This window comes from Tyto alba, unplaced genomic scaffold (genome assembly GCF_018691265.1).
Source record: "Tyto alba isolate M040663 unplaced genomic scaffold, T.alba_DEE_v4.0 Super-Scaffold_14, whole genome shotgun sequence".
Lineage (NCBI taxonomy): Eukaryota > Metazoa > Chordata > Aves > Strigiformes > Tytonidae > Tyto > Tyto alba.
In genome coordinates, this window is record NW_024881276.1 from 12,959,625 (window position 1) to 12,976,459 (window position 16,835).

At 48.4% G+C, this 16,835-nt stretch overlaps 1 protein-coding gene across 5 annotated transcripts in view; it reads left to right on the forward strand.

The window, feature by feature from the left end:
- RAI2 (retinoic acid induced 2) overlaps positions 1-15,554 on the forward strand; it is a 47,719-nt gene extending 32,165 nt beyond the window's left edge. For 4 of the 5 annotated variants that reach the window (XM_042788764.1, XM_042788765.1, XM_042788767.1 and 1 more), the window contains exon 2: positions 12,788-15,554. In XM_042788764.1, coding sequence (XP_042644698.1) covers positions 12,893-14,563 — 1,671 coding nt within the window. In that variant the 5' untranslated portion in view covers positions 12,788-12,892 and the 3' untranslated portion in view covers positions 14,564-15,554. Of the gene's footprint in view, positions 1-10,915; positions 11,746-12,787 lie in introns of those variants that run through there. The other variant, XM_042788766.1, reaches the window with a different exon arrangement.
- Positions 15,555-16,835: the final 1,281 nt, after the last annotated feature.

Here is a 16,835-nt window from a genome sequence, read left to right on the forward strand (position 1 = left end):
ATGTTCATGTTGACTCATTCATAGTGTCAGGAAAATAATATTTACTTTTACCTGCAATAGCAGTGCTATTTTTACAGTGCTGGTTGCCCTGCCTGCATTTCCTGAAATATAGCCCTTTTTTTCTGAGTGGTTGAAGTCTGAATCCCTGATGATGAAGAGCATTATTACTTTTTTGTGTGGTCTGGGGCACAGTTTGGAATAGTCTCACCTTTGTGCAGTATGAGCAGTAGGTTGGACGGAGCCAGGATACCTGGCTGGAGAAGACTCCTTTGAAATGGCTGGAAGGTGTCTGTTCATGTAGCATCAAATTAGTAAAATTTGAACATTAACATTCACAGTTAGGCAGACTGTAAGTGCTCTGGCATCGGAGAAACATAGTAGACCTTGATAAAATGGGAGGAAGAGGCACGCTGGAGGAATGCAACAGCAAGTAGTGGCCAACAGCTAGACTGAGAGGGAGGGCTGCCCCGTGCCATCTCGATGAGTGTGTGCGTGTGTGTGCGCCCACCCATCCCCGTGAATGATGGATAATCTGGATTGCAGCGGTAACTGGAATCCAAAATGATGTCTGGGCTTTGTGCTAATCAGGTGCCAGCAAAACGATCGCTGCCCAGAAGACTCCACAGTCAAATGGATGAGGCAGACAGCACTAGAGAAGAAGTACGTGCATGTATGCATGTGCACGCAGGGCGCTTGTAGGTGTTACAAGGTAACTTGGGTGGTTACGTGAAGAGCAGTCACCCCAAAGGCACAGAGGTGCAACAAGACAGATTTTCAGTATTTTCTGTTATTGACGTGTTATTTGTGGTCAGAGCCACCTGTGCTTCACAGTTCAGCACAGGCACTTCCAGGAGGGCTGAATTAGTCTTTGAGGGTGAGAGCACGTTGAGAAGTTGTGAGGTCTTCTCGTTATATCCGTCAGCACCATAATGCTGCATCTCACGCTGCTGTTAGCTTGAGTTCAGTCAGAAGGCTGACATCTTATGCATTGCAGCACGATGGAGAGGTCATTTCTCTGCCTCTCAAAGTCAGACCAGGAAACAGTACAGACACTGGGGTGAAAGTGAGTGTGTAAAAGGGTGCAAAATTCAAAGAAAAAACGCTGCAGTTTTCCTCACATCGCAGGAGTCCTACGTTTTTCTGTCTCTCTTAAACAAAGTCCTTTCAGCTGTTTACAGTTTTTGCAGGAAGGGGCTATTTTTGCTTGAAAGTTTTTCCATCCACACATTTTTATATAGGCTGGTGCAAGAGTAGGGCAAGTTTGAAATCCGTGGAGGATTAGCACCGTCATGTAGCTGATGAAATGTTGGGCTTGGCTTATCTAAGTGATGGGGTGGAGGAGAGGGGGAGTCAGTCTAATAAATCTGAAGCTATGAACATAAAACTTGATCTTGAAGTGGCAAGCTGAAGGAGCACTTGGTTACTCATGGTGGTGGGGAAGGATGAAGTATTAAATTATCCACATTTTGCACTGGAGGAGGGAAGACTCCTCTACCCTTTTGCTCCCCAGGCAGCACCGGGATAATCCCACACCTTCATATCTGCCTGTGCTCCCAAGTGAGACCCTGTCCCACAAGAAAAGAGAAGCTGATGAGTTTGGTTTAGGTCCTCAGTTCTCTGGCCCATCCCTAAATCTTGTCATTTGGGACAGTATCTGTGCCTCTGAGAGCCATCAGATACTGGTGGGAGAAGGGTTTTGCCCTTTTGGCCCACCATGGCAATCTGGGTGTCACGCATGTGTGTGGTTAATCACCTGCACGTCCTTACCTGTGGTCTTAGATAGGAGCGTTCGTACTTCAACAAAAAGGATCTGTGAGCTGGAATATTCAGTTTTTTCCTTGTTTTTGCTTTTCTTCTTCTTATTTATTTATTTAAGCCAGACTATATTAGGACGATGAGAGGTTGTGTGAAAATTTGGCTTTCAGTTGATTTAAAATGAGTTACAGAAGTGTCGGGATTTGCTATTCTAACCCCCATGGCCTTAAAATACAATAAAACTGGTTTCTGTTTTTGTTTCCTCTCTGTCTCAAGGAGGTCTAGAAAGCAAGACAAACTTAAGGGGAGTCCCTTCAATGGTGCTGAGGTTAGTCCTATTCTGGCCTTGTCTGCATCAAGAGAAAGTGTTTTTTAACTGGGGCTGGTGTGCTCTAAGGAGGGGATGGGAAAGGGTTTGCAGCATGTCTGAGGAGTCGGGGCTCTTGGGGCACGTGTAGTACTGGTGGCACCTCATTTCGTTTATGGGTTTTGAGCTGGTGAAGCTGTCTTACTCTTCAAGTGGTGCTCTGGCGTGCTTTGCTTGAGTGGCTGGTTGGGAGACAGCCAAAGCAGTTGAAACCATAGTGGTGTAATGGGGCAAAGATGTTTTGCCTGCAAAAGTGCCATAGTAGTTTAAATCCCGATTTTTAACTTTACCTCAGTATCTTGTTGGCTGAGACTTGGTAACTGTCTGTAAGGGGTTCCTATCCCTTGTAACCAGGAGTGAGAGAGATTCACATAAGGAAGAAGAGACGGGCAATGGATGGCGGCCTCTGCCACACTGATGCCAATTCTCATCTGGATGTTGGAAAAGATCAAATGAATGTAGGAAAAATATCTGAGCCTGGGATCAGTGGAGAGGGTCAGGACAAAATAGCGAGCCGAGTGTCTCTGGGAAGAGAACAAACCTCTGCCAGGGAACTAATGAGGCTTTGAAGTTGTTTCACTGACATCAAACTTGGAAATCCTTTGTAAGAACTGAGATGCTTTAAGGAGTGTTTAATAAAGCGCTTGACTGGGAAAGGAGCAAATATTTTATCAAGCTGACACTGAGTGCTTTTTGTTTCAGGTTTTGGGGGAAACAGGGCTGGCAATTACATTTAATTGGTATCCTTTTCCTCTTGTTATCATTGCTATATCGATTGCTGGGAAAACAAAATGCATGGTTTTTAAAACTTACTGTAAAGTAACATCTCTCTTGTTTGTTTTGTTTAGCTCTGTGTTCTCAAAACAGCTCGTTTTTCTTTGCTTTGCTGGCAAATATAATGTTTTCATTGAAAATGATACTAAATAATCAGTTAAATGGGATATTTAATGACAGGAAAAATTGTTTAAAATATTTTTTTCCCATAGGAAAATCATGCACTTTACTTTTTGAGCCTAAGAAGTCTTTTAATGTTAGCGTGAGTTTGTATTCTTCCTACAATCTAACTCCAAAAGTAAACACGTGGGTGCACGACATGTGTGACAACCATGGAGGTCAAGGTGTAGTAAATCTCAGGAGCAATGATGCAAGAGAGATCCCTAGGGTAAGTCCAGTTTTTCCCTGATACCATTTTAATTTAGACTTTCTTAGACTTTCAACCCACTGCCAGTTTTCCTTCTGTCGTGGTTTAAACCCGGCCAGCAGCCAAACACTCCACAGCCGCTCGCTCACCCTCCCCCACCCCCGAGGAGTGGGGGAGAGTTGGAGGGGTAAGGGTAAGGAGACTCATAGGTTGATATAAAAACAATTTAATAATTTAAATAAAGTTAAATTAAAGTAATAATGATGATAATAATAATAGCAATAAAAGAAAATCCAAATGAGTAATGCACAGTGTGATTGATCACCACCCACTGACTGATGCCCAGCCTGTTCCCGGCTAGCAATCCCAGAGAAGAAAGAATCCTGTAGTCACAATCCCGTAAGCCAGAGTGAGTTTCCCAATCATCCCTTATCTATATACTCAGCGTGACATTATACGATATGGAATATTCCATTGCCCACTTTGGGTCCATTTCTTTGGCTGTGCTCCCTCCCAGCTACTTGTGTCCTTGGACACCAGCAGGACATGGAAAGTCAAAAAGTCCTTGATTTCTTAGCAATGACTTAAAACATCAGTGAATTATCAACATTCCTCTCATGTCAAATCCCATGCTGAATCCAAACCACAGCACTATTCTAGCTACTAAGAAGGAAAAATAAAAACTAGCTCTATCCCAGCCAAAACCAGGACACCTTCCCTGTAGGAGGATGACCTACTGTATGAGAAGCAATCCTGGTAGGTGAGAAGAGAGCAGTGGATGTTGCCTACCTGGACTTGAGGAAGGCCTCTGACACTGTGCCGTAAGATCCTCACAGACAAGCTGCTGATGCACGGGCTGGACGAGCAGGCAGTGAGGTGCACAGGGAACTGGTTGAATGGCTGGGCCCAGAGAGGTGGTCAGTGGCACAAAGTCTAGTTGGAGGCCAGTGGTGTACCCCAGGGGTCAACGCTGCGACCAGTCCTGTTTAACATCTTCATTAATGATCTGGATGATGGGGCAGAGCATACCCTCGGCAAGTTTGTTTATGGCCAGCAAGAGTGGCTGATACCTCAGCGGGTCATTGCTGCCATCCAGAGCAACCTCGGCAGGTGGGGGAAGTGGGCGGAAAGGAACCCGAGGGAGTTCAAGAAGAGGGAGTGCAAAGTCCTGCACCTGGGGACAACTCCGGTCACCAGTATGTGCTGGAGGCTGCCCAGCTGGGAAGCGCCTTGGCAGAAAAGGACCTGGGATGTCCTGGTGGACACCCAAGTTGGACATGAACCAGCAGTGTGCCCTTGCCACAAAGAAGGCTCGTGGTGCTCTGGCCTGCATGAGGGGGAGTGTTGCCGGCAGGTCGAGGGAGGTGATCCCTCCTCTCTACTCAGCAGTGGTGAGGCCAGACCTGGAGTGCTGGGTCCAGCTCTGGGATCCTCAGCACGACAAAGACATGGACATTCTGAAGGAAGTCCAATGAAGGGCCGCAAAGATCATGAAAGGACTGGAGCACCTCTCCCGTGAGCAAAGGTTAAGGGAGCTGGGCCTGTTCAGCCTGGAGAAGAGAAGGCTCAGGGAGGATCTCATCGATGTACAGAAATACCTGAGGGGAGGGTGCAAAGAGAGATGGAGCCAAGATCCTTTTGGTGGTGCCCAGTGACAGGACCAGAGGCAGCGGGCACAGACTGTAACACAGGAGGTTCCCCCTGAACATCAGGAAACACTTCTTCACTGTGAGGGTGACCAAGCCCTGGCACAGGTTGCCCAGAGAGGTTGTGGAATCTCCATCCTTGGGGATATTCAAAGTCCACTTGGACATGTTCCTGGACAACCGACTCTCGATGGCTGTGCCTGAGCAGGGGGCTTGGACTGGATGACTACCAGAGGTCCCTTTCAGCCTCAACCCATCTATGATCCAGTGGTTCTGAGCAAGCAGAGATGCACAGTGGGGTGAGGAGGGGCAGGGAGTGTGGCAGGACTTTCCCAGGAATGAGCAGCCTTCCAGTTTGGCTTTTGGGAAGCTGCTGGTGAGAAGATGCTCCCCCAGGGCTACCCAGGCAGCACCTCCCAACTGCAGGCACTCGGGGTTGGGGTGTGATTTCTGGGTCACTGATAGACCCCTCCCAACACAGTGCTGCAGCCGCCAGCATCCCCATCCCAAGGGACTATGTCATGCTTCAGGAGGAGACACCTGCATGCTGCTGGCAGCATCAAGAGAAAGCCGATTTTAACGGACGCTTCTGCAATCGCAAAAGCAGTAACTCAACTTCCCTGTCTGAACAGAAATTTGGAGTGCGAAAGCTGCGCCAACTCGGAAGAGCCTGCTGGGTTGCAGGGACGTCACCAAACCAGGTGGCACGTGACTCAGCAGTAATTATGGCTGGCAAATTTATATTTGTCCTTCACATGTCAGATTTAATACATCAGATTTCTGTGCACCGTCTTGGAGCGTGTGTTCAGCTTACTGCAGGCTAAGCAAGATGCCACTGTTGAGGCATTTTTGTACAATGCCAAGGGGAAAAATAAACCACTGTTCGAAAGGTTTATTTTTCAGAAACTTGCTGCAAGGTTCCTCCAAGCATGACAGTTTAGAGATCCCAGGAACTGGGAGGTGCTGTGGATATGAGAAACTTGAGCATTTGGGAAGAGCAAGATGAATCTCAAATGATTTCAATGCCGCCCTGTTTTTATACTGCCTGCTTATATGTAATACTATATATTGTGAGAGTGGTGGCCCTTTTGAAGGTAGGACGCTGTTATTTAAGTGGTTTATCCGGTTAGTGGAATAGTTCGTGAATGGAGCAGAGGAAGGGAAGAGACATCTGGCAGTATAGTGGCATGTGCTATCATCTCCCTTACACTTGGGGTATGTCACAGTTTCTGCTGCAAATGTAGGGGGTTTTGTGAGGCTTTCAAATTGGGTATAAAAATTCACTGCAGGTTGAAATTTGTCAGGCAAATGCTCTGTTCCTTCCATAGCATTTATCGTCTGTCTTGTATATATTGCCCTTGGGAGTAAAGACACTGGTTTCAGGCCCATGACAGGATTTTTTTTTTTCAATTGGTCTGATTTGTTTTTAAATGAGAAGAAAGTGAGTTCTCTCCTCCCCAGAATGGATTGCTAACTACAGGCTGTTGACAACAGCAATATAGTTAGCAAATATATGACTCTAACACGGCTCTTTGCAGGCGATTAGCCTGTGCAATAGGCAGACCTCCATAGTATTTCTCAGCTGAACTATTTAAAAGACCAAAGTACGATCAGCCAGTCAAGCTGCTACATTTGAGAACGATGGTGCTGTGTGCCGAAGCAGTGTATACATGTTGTCAATGTCCCATCTATAATGTGCCATTTTGCGCTGCCGTAATGATTTCCTTTCCCTCCTGTTCCCCCAGGACTTAGCCTGGATGGGAGCCTTGACACAAATAGGTTCACCTCCCGTAAGGATCCATAATGCAGCGGTGGAAAATAAAAGAGTACCTGTTGCATGAGCTGTGTTGGAGCCGTATTATTCCTTCGGTGTCTTCTGAAGTTGTCTGATGAGATGCTCTTATTTTAACTGCTCCTCGGCAGCATCTGGCTCATCCTCCATGGTGTATCTCCTGTGGAGTGAGAAGTAACATGGGGCAACATGTAGGTGCATGGTGAGCTGGGGACGTTGTGCAGAGGGATGGGGAGCAAAGGCTGCGGGTGTAGCTTTCATACTGGCAGGGATACCCCAGGGTAGCCCTCCCTCCTCACTCTGCCTGCTACCAGAGTGCATCCTGTCTGTCTTTCCAATGTCTTTCTCACCTTGCCCTCAGTTACTTTTGAGTGGTGCCTCCTAAATCTTAACAGGGAGTTGCTGGGTATTTGAGTCAAGGGAACGAAGAGGGAGAGGGCAGGGCCAAACCAGGATGTTTCCTCAGTGCCCCCCAGAGGTTCCCCTTTGGGGATGAACAAGATGGGGGCATTGAACCCCCTTTCCAGAAGCAGTGGGACTGCGTTTGGGGTCTAACTGTGAGCTGGCAGGAGGGTGAAGGGCTGGTTGCCTTAACAGATGTCCCGTGGGTCTCCTCTACTCTGCCTGCCCCGTACCTCAGAGGGGGTCACCGTAACCCCTCCTGCAAGGAAAGGGAGAACAGGTCCCACTGGCCCTCCTGGTGCCTCTGCACCCAGCCAAGGGGTGTGGGGGTGTACCAAACACAGCACCACAAGTGGTGAAACGGAGGGGAGAGACTAGTTTACCATTTGCTGTGAGATGGTTACTCCTCTGCCTTTTGGGGCTTGTGGATTACTCTACTAAAGGGTATGTGGGATAGCCAGGATTGTCAGTCCCAGGTGCCTGAATACATGAATCTGTGGAAAATGTGAGATAAACACTGCTGAAATCATCTGGCTTGCATGTATGGGAGAGCCCACCTGTACATTATTTGTGTAGTAATAGCTCCATGTATTTGCTGTATGAAAGCTTTATTCAAATGCATTTTTTCTATTCTAGCAACAAAGCATTAATACCAATATTATAGAATCACAGAGCGGTTTGGGTTGGAAGGGAGATTAAAGATCATCTAGTCCCTGCCATGAGCAGGGACACCTTCCACTAGACCAGGTTGCCCAAAGCCCCGTCCAGCCTGGCCTTGAACCCTTCCAGGGAGGGGGCAGCCACAGCTGCTCTGGGAAACCTGGGCCAGTGTCTCAGCAGCCTCATAGTGAAGAACTTCCTCCTTACATCTAATATAAATTTACCCTCTTCCAGTGTAAAGCCATTACTCCTTGCCCTATCACTACATACCTTTGTAAAACGTCCCTCCCCACCTTTCCTGTAGGCCCCGTTTAAGTACTGGAAGGCCATTTATAAGGTCTTCCTGCAGCCTTCGCTTCTCCAGGCTGAACAACCCCAACTCTCTCAGTCTGTCCTCATAAGGGAGGTGCGCCGGCTCCCTGATCATCTTTGTGGCCCTCCTCTGGAATATAATAAAGCCTTTATTTGTATATGGCTTGAATTATGCGAAACCAAAATTTGTAGGATGAAAGATGATTTATAGTTGGTTGGTCTCTGCTAATACGTGTCCTCGTTGCCCACTTGTGTGTTTACTGCAGAAGGCTGCAGAAAGATGGGTCGGGCTTCAGCCGCTGAGACTGCTGAGGAAGGGCAGGCCCAACGCTGAGCTCCTCCAGGACCCCAAGCCTCAGCAGGGTGCGGGTGGGGTGCGTGGTTTCATGGTGCCTCGGGGGTGATGGGCCGTGCTGGCACGCGGTGGCAGGACCAGCCCGACGGGGACCGGGGCGTGCAGGACCTGGCGCGGCGCCTGTCGCTGCTGGGGTGTCCCCGTCAGGGGTGCTCTCACCACGGCCCTCGTTAATGGGCCTCTGCAGAGTGAAAATCAAACGCGTTGCTTCTGACGGGAGGATCAGTGACAGCAAGCAGTGAGTTTTGGCAAAACGTCGAAGTCCAAATCCATTCGTCATTTTGTCCCCAGGCTGTTCCATTAAGTCAAGGCTTCTAACTTCGGTTTGTATTTGATACTGTATTTATACTGAAGGGAAACCCTATTTTTCCAGGAGATACTGAGCAGGGCATCCCAGAAAGGGAGCATCTGAGTCCCTTCCCATAGTGTGCACAGTATAATTTGAATTCTGTGTAGATAGTGAGGTACAAGCGGCGGCACGGCTGAGCAAGCAGAGCAGGGGGATAGCTGCATACGGTGCAGTGCTGTGGTCCCACAGGAAGGCACGCAACAGCCCTGAGAAAACTCTGTTGCATGGCCATCAGCAGGAGATAAAAAAAATAAGCTGGAGTTATCACCACCCCTTTCATGGCATTTTTCTATAGCTAACATACCATTTCCTGTACAGTTACACACATCATTGCCTAGTGCCATGAACTTAACTCTTATCAGCACCCCGGTGGGAAAGCCCGTGTTATTTACAATAGGGCTTGTTTCAGTGTTGCAAGCTTCTTTTCAATTAAAACAAGCAGCAAATTAAATATTAAATAGATAAGTAGGGAAAGTGAAATTAATTGATTTTCCGGCACTGAGATGTGGTAGACAGAGGAAACTTAAGGCAATTTCACTGAATTATATTACCTTCATTTGTGTATATTAAGTACGTGAAACTTGTTTTAAAAACTGGGTAACTCTCAATAATTTATGTGCAGTGGAGCACCAATCTTTAAAAAAACCCTAAAAAACCCCAAACCCAGCACATGCTTCAGGTTGATTTTTATTAAAGGAGAAATACAGTAGAGCTATCACTGTTAATACCAACATTGAAAATTTACTTTAGTTCAAGAAGTCATCTCCATGTTGACTTACTGTTTTGTATCGTGTACTCAGTGTGCATAGTATAAAAAAGGAGTCCAGGAACTACAAAACACCCCTTTGGACAACTTCAAACTGTCTCTTGATCCCAGCTCTTCAAACGTTTCCTCTTTTGACGCTTGGGGACTTGGAACCTTTTCATTCGGTCATCTGCTTACTAACCTTGGTAACAGGTGTTTAGTGTAATACATGTTTAGCAGCCCTGGGATTGCCTCCCAGGTGAAACCCAAGATTGCTTTACAGGGTGCAGGAGGCAGTTGTGCTGGGACTCTGCTGTACCTGGCAGCCAGCTACTGCCAAGCTGCAGCCTGCGGGCAGGATCATGAAATATTTTGAAGTGTGTCTGTTTATATATGTATATGGGTTCTTTTTTTTTTTTTTTTTTCCTGTAGCAATCACATGCTCAAGAAGCAGGTGCACTGGAAGTACAGAAAGGTAGGCTTCCACACTGGAAAGTTGAGGGGGGAAAAGCTCCATCCCAAACCAATGAATCTGGGTTGAGGGCTGCACCTCACCTTTCTCGTCTTCTCCTTTCCCTCACACCACGGGGCCCTCCCAGAGGCAGTATAGGACCACAAGCTCAACAATATATATTTATAGATCCCAGAAACATAAAGGATTCAGTGTGGAAAACAATATTTGACTATGCTCTATAAAAAAACCCCAGCCAAGCCCACAGGCATTTCTTCAAGGTGTCTGATGGTGATAGATGAGCTCTTCTTCCCCTCATCTAGATATTTCCTCTGCCTCTAGCCCTGTCGCCTTTTAAAGCAGCAAGGGGGGGATTTTGTTATGTTTTATACTTTCATCTTCAGCAGTGATCTGTCTCTCTCTCCATGGGTCCATAAGCATGCTAATCCCTCAAGTCTCTTACGCAGCATAATTTTCATCTTAATTTTTCTATTTCTCAATGTTAAATGGGTTTGCCAGGGGAACAGGAGGTCATTTCCTGTCCCTGCCAGGTCATTAATTCTCTGTGAAAACAGTGCGATCTCACGCTTCTCAAGCAAACAGAAGCATTGGGAAGAGGCAGTGTCATGTGCAAAACACTCGGCTGTGCTGCAGCAGCTGGAGGAGCAAAGATGCCGGTGTGCGCTGCAGAGACCACAGGGTTTTAAAACAGTCATTTTAAAAAGAGGGAGGGAGAGATTATATAAGAACAGTAGATAATGGCTTTTTAGTTCCTTAACAGAAACAACATCTATTTCTTTTCAGCTTGAATCTGCTGAGTTGTCTCCTCATTGTCTTTATTTTTAGAAATGATTGCTGCTCTTTTTTTTTTTTTTTTTTTTTTTTCTTTTTTCCAAAACAAGACGGGAGCAGTGTTTTTGATACCGATACTTGTCACTTTCTGAATAAGGGATTTGATTTTTGCTTCTGTTTTTTGGTGCTTGGACACCTCTGCCTGCCTGTAATCTGTCTCAGCTGAGTCTGGAAAAGGAAACAAACCAAAAAACCCTCAACCCTGTATTGTGAACGTTTGCTGCAGAGCATTTCATGAGATGAGAAAAATCCGGAATTATTCTCCTTGAGCCAGAAGCATGAGAGGAAAAGAAATGACTCATCTGTTTACTTTTAAAAATCCTTTTTAAGAACTCAAACGCGCCTGATAAATTGTTAGCATTTTACCCAACCAGCCTCCACTATTAACTCCTGGCATTTCTGTAGTCTTGCACTTGCCGTAGCATCTAGCTGCCAAATCCAAGGATTTACAAGTCTCAGGAGAGACTTGGGAGATTTCCTGCTTCCCTGACTTGGCCATTTTTTAGCCTTTGTTTGTGGGTTTGGTTTGTTTGGTTTTTTTTTTTTTTTTTTCTTTCCCTTTTCCCTGTCCCCTTTGCAGGTTTGTCAGTCCTTACAAACAATCTATGCAAGCAAATCATTTCTGTAAGTGCCAGAGCCGGCGGAGCTCTTCGCGTGCTCTCAGACACAGACGCCTCCCCAGGCCGGGACCCCTCACCCATCCAATTTTGGAGTGGTGCTGCCCTCCTTATCACCCCGCCGCCGCCGTGCCTGCGGGACGTGGGGAAGCGCCTCACTCCTACCAGCCTGCCCGCCAGCAAGGACACGCATTTTGCTCGTAGGGAGCAGGATTCAGCTGCGTGCAGGTGAAAAATGTAAATTTGGGGTGCGCCGGTGCTTTCCCATGGTAACGGAGTTGAGACTGGACAAGTTTCCATGGTGATTATTACTACGGCAGGATGCACTGCACACTTTGGGAGAGGCACGGGCGGTGCCAGGCAGGGCGGCCAGCCCCCAGCCAAAGTCTGCCGGCAGCAGCTCGCGGGGAGGAGATTATTTATCCTTCTAAGTAAATGCATACGCAACACCATTAATTTGCTGCTTTTTTTTTCAGAGGGAGGGGGATGTTAATGTTTTTAGGGAATAGGCTGCAAATTTCACTGCAATCATGAATGGAAATCATCTCCGCCCTTTTTTAATTGGCATTTGCTTGGTTAATATAAAGGGTTGAGCTGTCAAAATAAATTTGAAGTTGCTTTGATTTTTTTTTTTTTTTCTTTTATTCTTTGGGTCTTCAATGAATCAGGTGCCTGGTTCGCGTTACTGCCTATCCAGTGCTGTGGCAGCGTGAGCTCCGGGGTCTGGTTTGGTTTGGTTTTGCCGTTGCCCGGGTGCGCTCCTTTCTCACCCTGCACACGGCAGTTTCCGAGGTGCTGTACACACCATGTGGCGCTCGCCTGTTTGCCTTTAGAAAATCCCACCGGGATGAGAAAGGGACAGGTATCGTAGGGGAACAGAGTACCCTTCGCCCATGGTTGAACATATCTTATCTGCGATATTTTTAGAAATGTTTGTTTGGGGGGGGCTTCTGTTGCGTTATAACAGAGCACTGTCGCTTGGCTCTGCTGTGCACCATCATTAGGTGAAGCTTTGTTTAAAAATGTGAGACAGAGAGCCCAAGTCCTTGTTTCAGGCTGTGTACTGAGGGGTTTTTTTTGGCTACAGGCAGTCCTTCAGACCTTTTAATTTATCTGTGTTTACGGCTAAATAGAAGTTCCTCAAAACTCTTCGTACAACACTCATGGATGTATGTATATCCAGCATCTCTGTATATATAGTAAACTGTATTATGGAGCCGTTAGCCTGAAGCGTGGAAACGTTTAACGGCTTTTCTTTGGCGATGGGGCCTTTAAAGGCAATGGCAAATATTATTTTAAGGAGGAGATTTATGCAGTGCCTAAAATATGTTTCTGGCTTGCAGGCCAAATTATGTGGGTGCTGATGCTCCTGGCAGCCTGGAGCCGCCGCGGGTCCCGCTGACGGCGATGTAGAGGCAGCACCAGCAGAGCCCGAGAAGCCCTGCAACATGGAGGAGCTGTACAAGGATGCCCCAAACCTGCCCATGGACGTCACCAGCCCACCCTCGGCGATGGCCAACAACAAGCTGGAGAACGGGGTGGCCCAGCTGATCACGGCGGAGGCCTGGAACATCAACTCGGCTGACCTGATGAAGAAGGCCCTGTCCCCGCTGGTGACGGTCCCCGCGCCCTCCATCCTGACACCGCCGGCCGAGTCGCAGAGCGGGGTGGCCCTGAAGGTGGCGGCCACCGTGCTGCAGCCCATCTGCCTGGGGGACAGCCCCGTCGTCCTGCCCATCCACCTGCAGGTCGCCGGCAGCGCCGCCCCGCAGATGCCGGCCACTAACGCCACCACCCCCTACGTCATGACCACCCAGGGCCCCGTCCCGCTGCCCGTCCTCCTGGAGCAGCATGTCTTCCAGCACCTGAACTCGCCCCTGGTGCTGCCCCCGGGGGCCACCTGCCCCGCCAGCCCCCTGCACGCCGGCCTCTTCCCCGGCGCCGCCGCTCCTGTCGGGCAGCCCCAGCTCCTGGACCCCAAGCCCTCTGGCCAAGCACAGGAGCCCGTCCTGCCCCCCGTCTTTCAGACGCCGGGGTTCGCCGCCGTCCTCCAGGACCTGTTTCCCTCGCAGGGCGCCTTGGGCTCTGCCCCTTGCCAGCCCCCCCCAGACTACGCCGCCCTCCCTCCCCAGGCCTTCAGCTCGCCCCTCTCCCCGCTGGTGCCCCCCGCCACGCTGCTGGTGCCCTACCCCGTCATCGTCCCCCTGCCTGTCCCCGTCCCCATCCCCATCCCCGTCCCCATCCCCGTGCCCCACGGCGCCGAGGCCAAGGCGGCCCCCGACCCCCCCAAGCCGCCGCTCTTCACCCCCCACTCCTGCAAGGGCACCCAGACGCCCCTGGAGAAGGAGGAGACGAAGCCCTTCGACCTCCTCCACCCGCGGGAGTTGCCCCAGCTGAGCCGCCACACCGTCATCAAGATGGGCGGCGAGAACGAGGCGCTGGACCTCTCCATGAAAGGGCCACCCGGGCCTCGGCCCGGCGAGGCCACCCCGCCGCCGCCACCGCCGCCGCCGCCCGAGGACGGGGCGCTGGACCTGTCCCTGGCCTCCTGCCGCAAACCGGCGGGGCCCCACGGGGAGGCGGCCGGTACCGGCCCCGCCGCCGAGGCCGGCGCTCACCCCACGCCGGACAAGCTCCCCGGCGTGGCCGCCCCCTTCGCGCCCTGCAAGGCCCAGGAGGCGTCGGGCAAGGCGGAGGGCAGGGGAGCGGGCGGCGGGGCGGCCGAGCTGCTGCGGCAGCCGCAGAAGTGGCTGGTGGAGCAGGCGGGCCGGGCGGGCTGCGAGCCCAAGGCCGGCAACAACATCGAGATCGTCAGCACCTCGCAGACAGCCAAAGTCATCGTCTCCGTCAAGGACGCCGTGCCCACCATCTTCTGCGGCAAGATCAAGGGCCTGTCGGGGGTCTCCACCAAAAACTTTTCCTTCAAAAGGGACCTGCCCCAGGACTCGGTGCTGCAGTGCTACGACGTGAAGAGCCCGCCCGAGCCCCGGGACAGCGCTGAGGCCCTCAGGAAACCCGTCAAAAACAGGAGCGTAAAGCTAAAGAAAATGAACTCGCCGGAGATACATATTCTTCCAATCAAGAAGCAACGGCTCGCTGCCTTTTTTCCAAGAAAGTAAATTATGGGTTTTTAGAATTTTAAGATTATTATGAGAAGAAGAAAAAAAAATAATAAAAAAGATGCACTTGGTTTTAAACTCATTTAAAACTTTAAACTATCTTTGTAAGTTATTTTTGGGGGAAGGGGGAGAGGATTGGATGTAGAGTCCCTATAAGCTGGGTTGGTTTTGTTTTGTTTTGTTTTTTTCTTTCGTTCTTTTTGTTATCGAATTTTGACTTTTCATGGGAAACTGAATAAAATGCAACCTATTTTTCAAGCAGATTGCACATTTTGCAGCTTTAATGGAGTAATGGATGAGTCAGAGTGGTAAGAGCTATTTTCACTGCCATAAAGTGCTTTGATGATGTAATTCTTCATAACGGTTGGTATGGAAATTTCAAAATAAATGTTTGTACGTGCTAATCGGTTGCGGCATTTTTTGTCATTTCTGAATCACTTTCAGTGTACAGAGGAGGTTTGGCAAAAAGTCTGTAAACTGTAAAGCGCCGCGCGACTGAGTTGTGATGAGCCTAAAATGTTAAGAAAAAATAGCAGGCTAAGAAAAATTATATTGTCCCACAGCACTGTCGGAGAGCATGTCACAACAGCCGCTAACGATGTGTCCAAACGAGCTTCCGGAGGAGCAAGAGCGAGTGAGCGGTACAGCCCAGTGCGCACCAAATGCCAGCTCCAGTGCGGGACACCCGTAGGAAACGGTCTTAATATTATTAAGTAATATCAGCAGTCATTTAAAAGAGAAAAGCCTAAAAGTCAGGGGAATTCGGTTGCTGGGGAGCAGGAGGGGAAGGAAAAGTCGCATAATTTTTCCCAGCCTGACTAACGATATATGGAAAAGTTGTTTATTGTTAGTTTTCAAAGTTTCTTTGATGGCTGAAATCAGTGCACGTGAAAGAGCAGACTGTGTAACTTTATCGCTCGGCAGTGTACAAGCCGCCCACGTCAATGGAGAAATGTGAATGTACAATTAAAATAAAAGTTCTGGTAGGTGATGGTTTTGCACTTGTGTATGGAAATGAGCTGGAGATGCCTTGTTGTCTGTCCGCTTTTAAGTTCACAGGGCTTGTTTGTGAAAACATGTTTCAACGGAAGGATGAACATGAGAGCAGAACAATTTTTGGTGGGCACTGTGTTTTTGGTAGCTATACCTGTTACACAGAAAAACCTCTTTTTTATTATCATTTCGAATTACATGTTCCCAGCACCGCACCAGTACTGTCTAAATAAAAAAAGCCACTGTAAGCCCATCAGCTGGATGCCATCATACACTAACTGTGCCTTCCTTTACCTAGCTGCAGCCAAGCAACTTCCAAGACCCCTCTTGGACAGTTTTGGGAAGGTTTTTGCAGTTGTTTGTGCAATGAGAAATTGCCCAAAGAAGTGGCTTCAGGGTTAGAACTCTAATCACGCCCTTAGGCATCGCTGCCATGCCGAAACCTATTGAAAAGTTCAGTGTCAGCAGACGCCAACTCTTCAGAAAATGCACCTGCATTAGGCTGTTAGGAAAGACATGCTGTTTCTCTTTTCCTGCCCTGACAGTCACTGCCCTCTTGCTTAATACTAAAATGGACAACTTTCACATAAACGTAACATCGAATTCTGTCAAACTCTTGGCTTTTAAGTATTTTTAAAGTCTTTTATTTTTCCCAAAGCTGGCAGAACCAACAACGTTCAGAAGAGAGTAAAGTGGTGATGGATTCATTAACGTTTAGTCATCTGACTATTTTTTTTAATATTATTTTTTTCTTAATTGAAAGGACTCTGCTACTTTGTTTTTCTCCTTCCAAGAAACCATGCTGATGAAATGTGTCATCTTTGGGTTTCAGTGCAGTGCAGAGGCTCAGGCTTTCAACATCCCTTGTGGTGTGGAAGGCAGCAAAGCTGAGCTACGTGAGCACGCGAACTAGACCCACACGAGACACGAACAACGCATGGCAATGGCGGGATAAGCAGTTTCTCCCTTAACGCTTGGGATGGCCATCCCAGTTGCCACTGCCCCACTCTGTTTCAGCTGAGCCCCTTCCAGAGTGTCAAAAACCCTCTGAAAATGTAGTTTTCCTTAGGGCTACCCCAGATGATTTAAAAAGAAGGAGGTCACAGCATTAGCCGCTGTCATTTTTATTTTGCAGTTGACAGAAGAAAGTGCAAAAGAAGTTTCTGGGATTTTTTTTCTTTTTTTTCTTTTTTTTTTAAAAAAAAGTACGTGCTTCTCACACTGGTGGTTACAGCTGCTGCACCGGCTGCCCTGACCCCTGCCATCTTTGTGCAGCCTC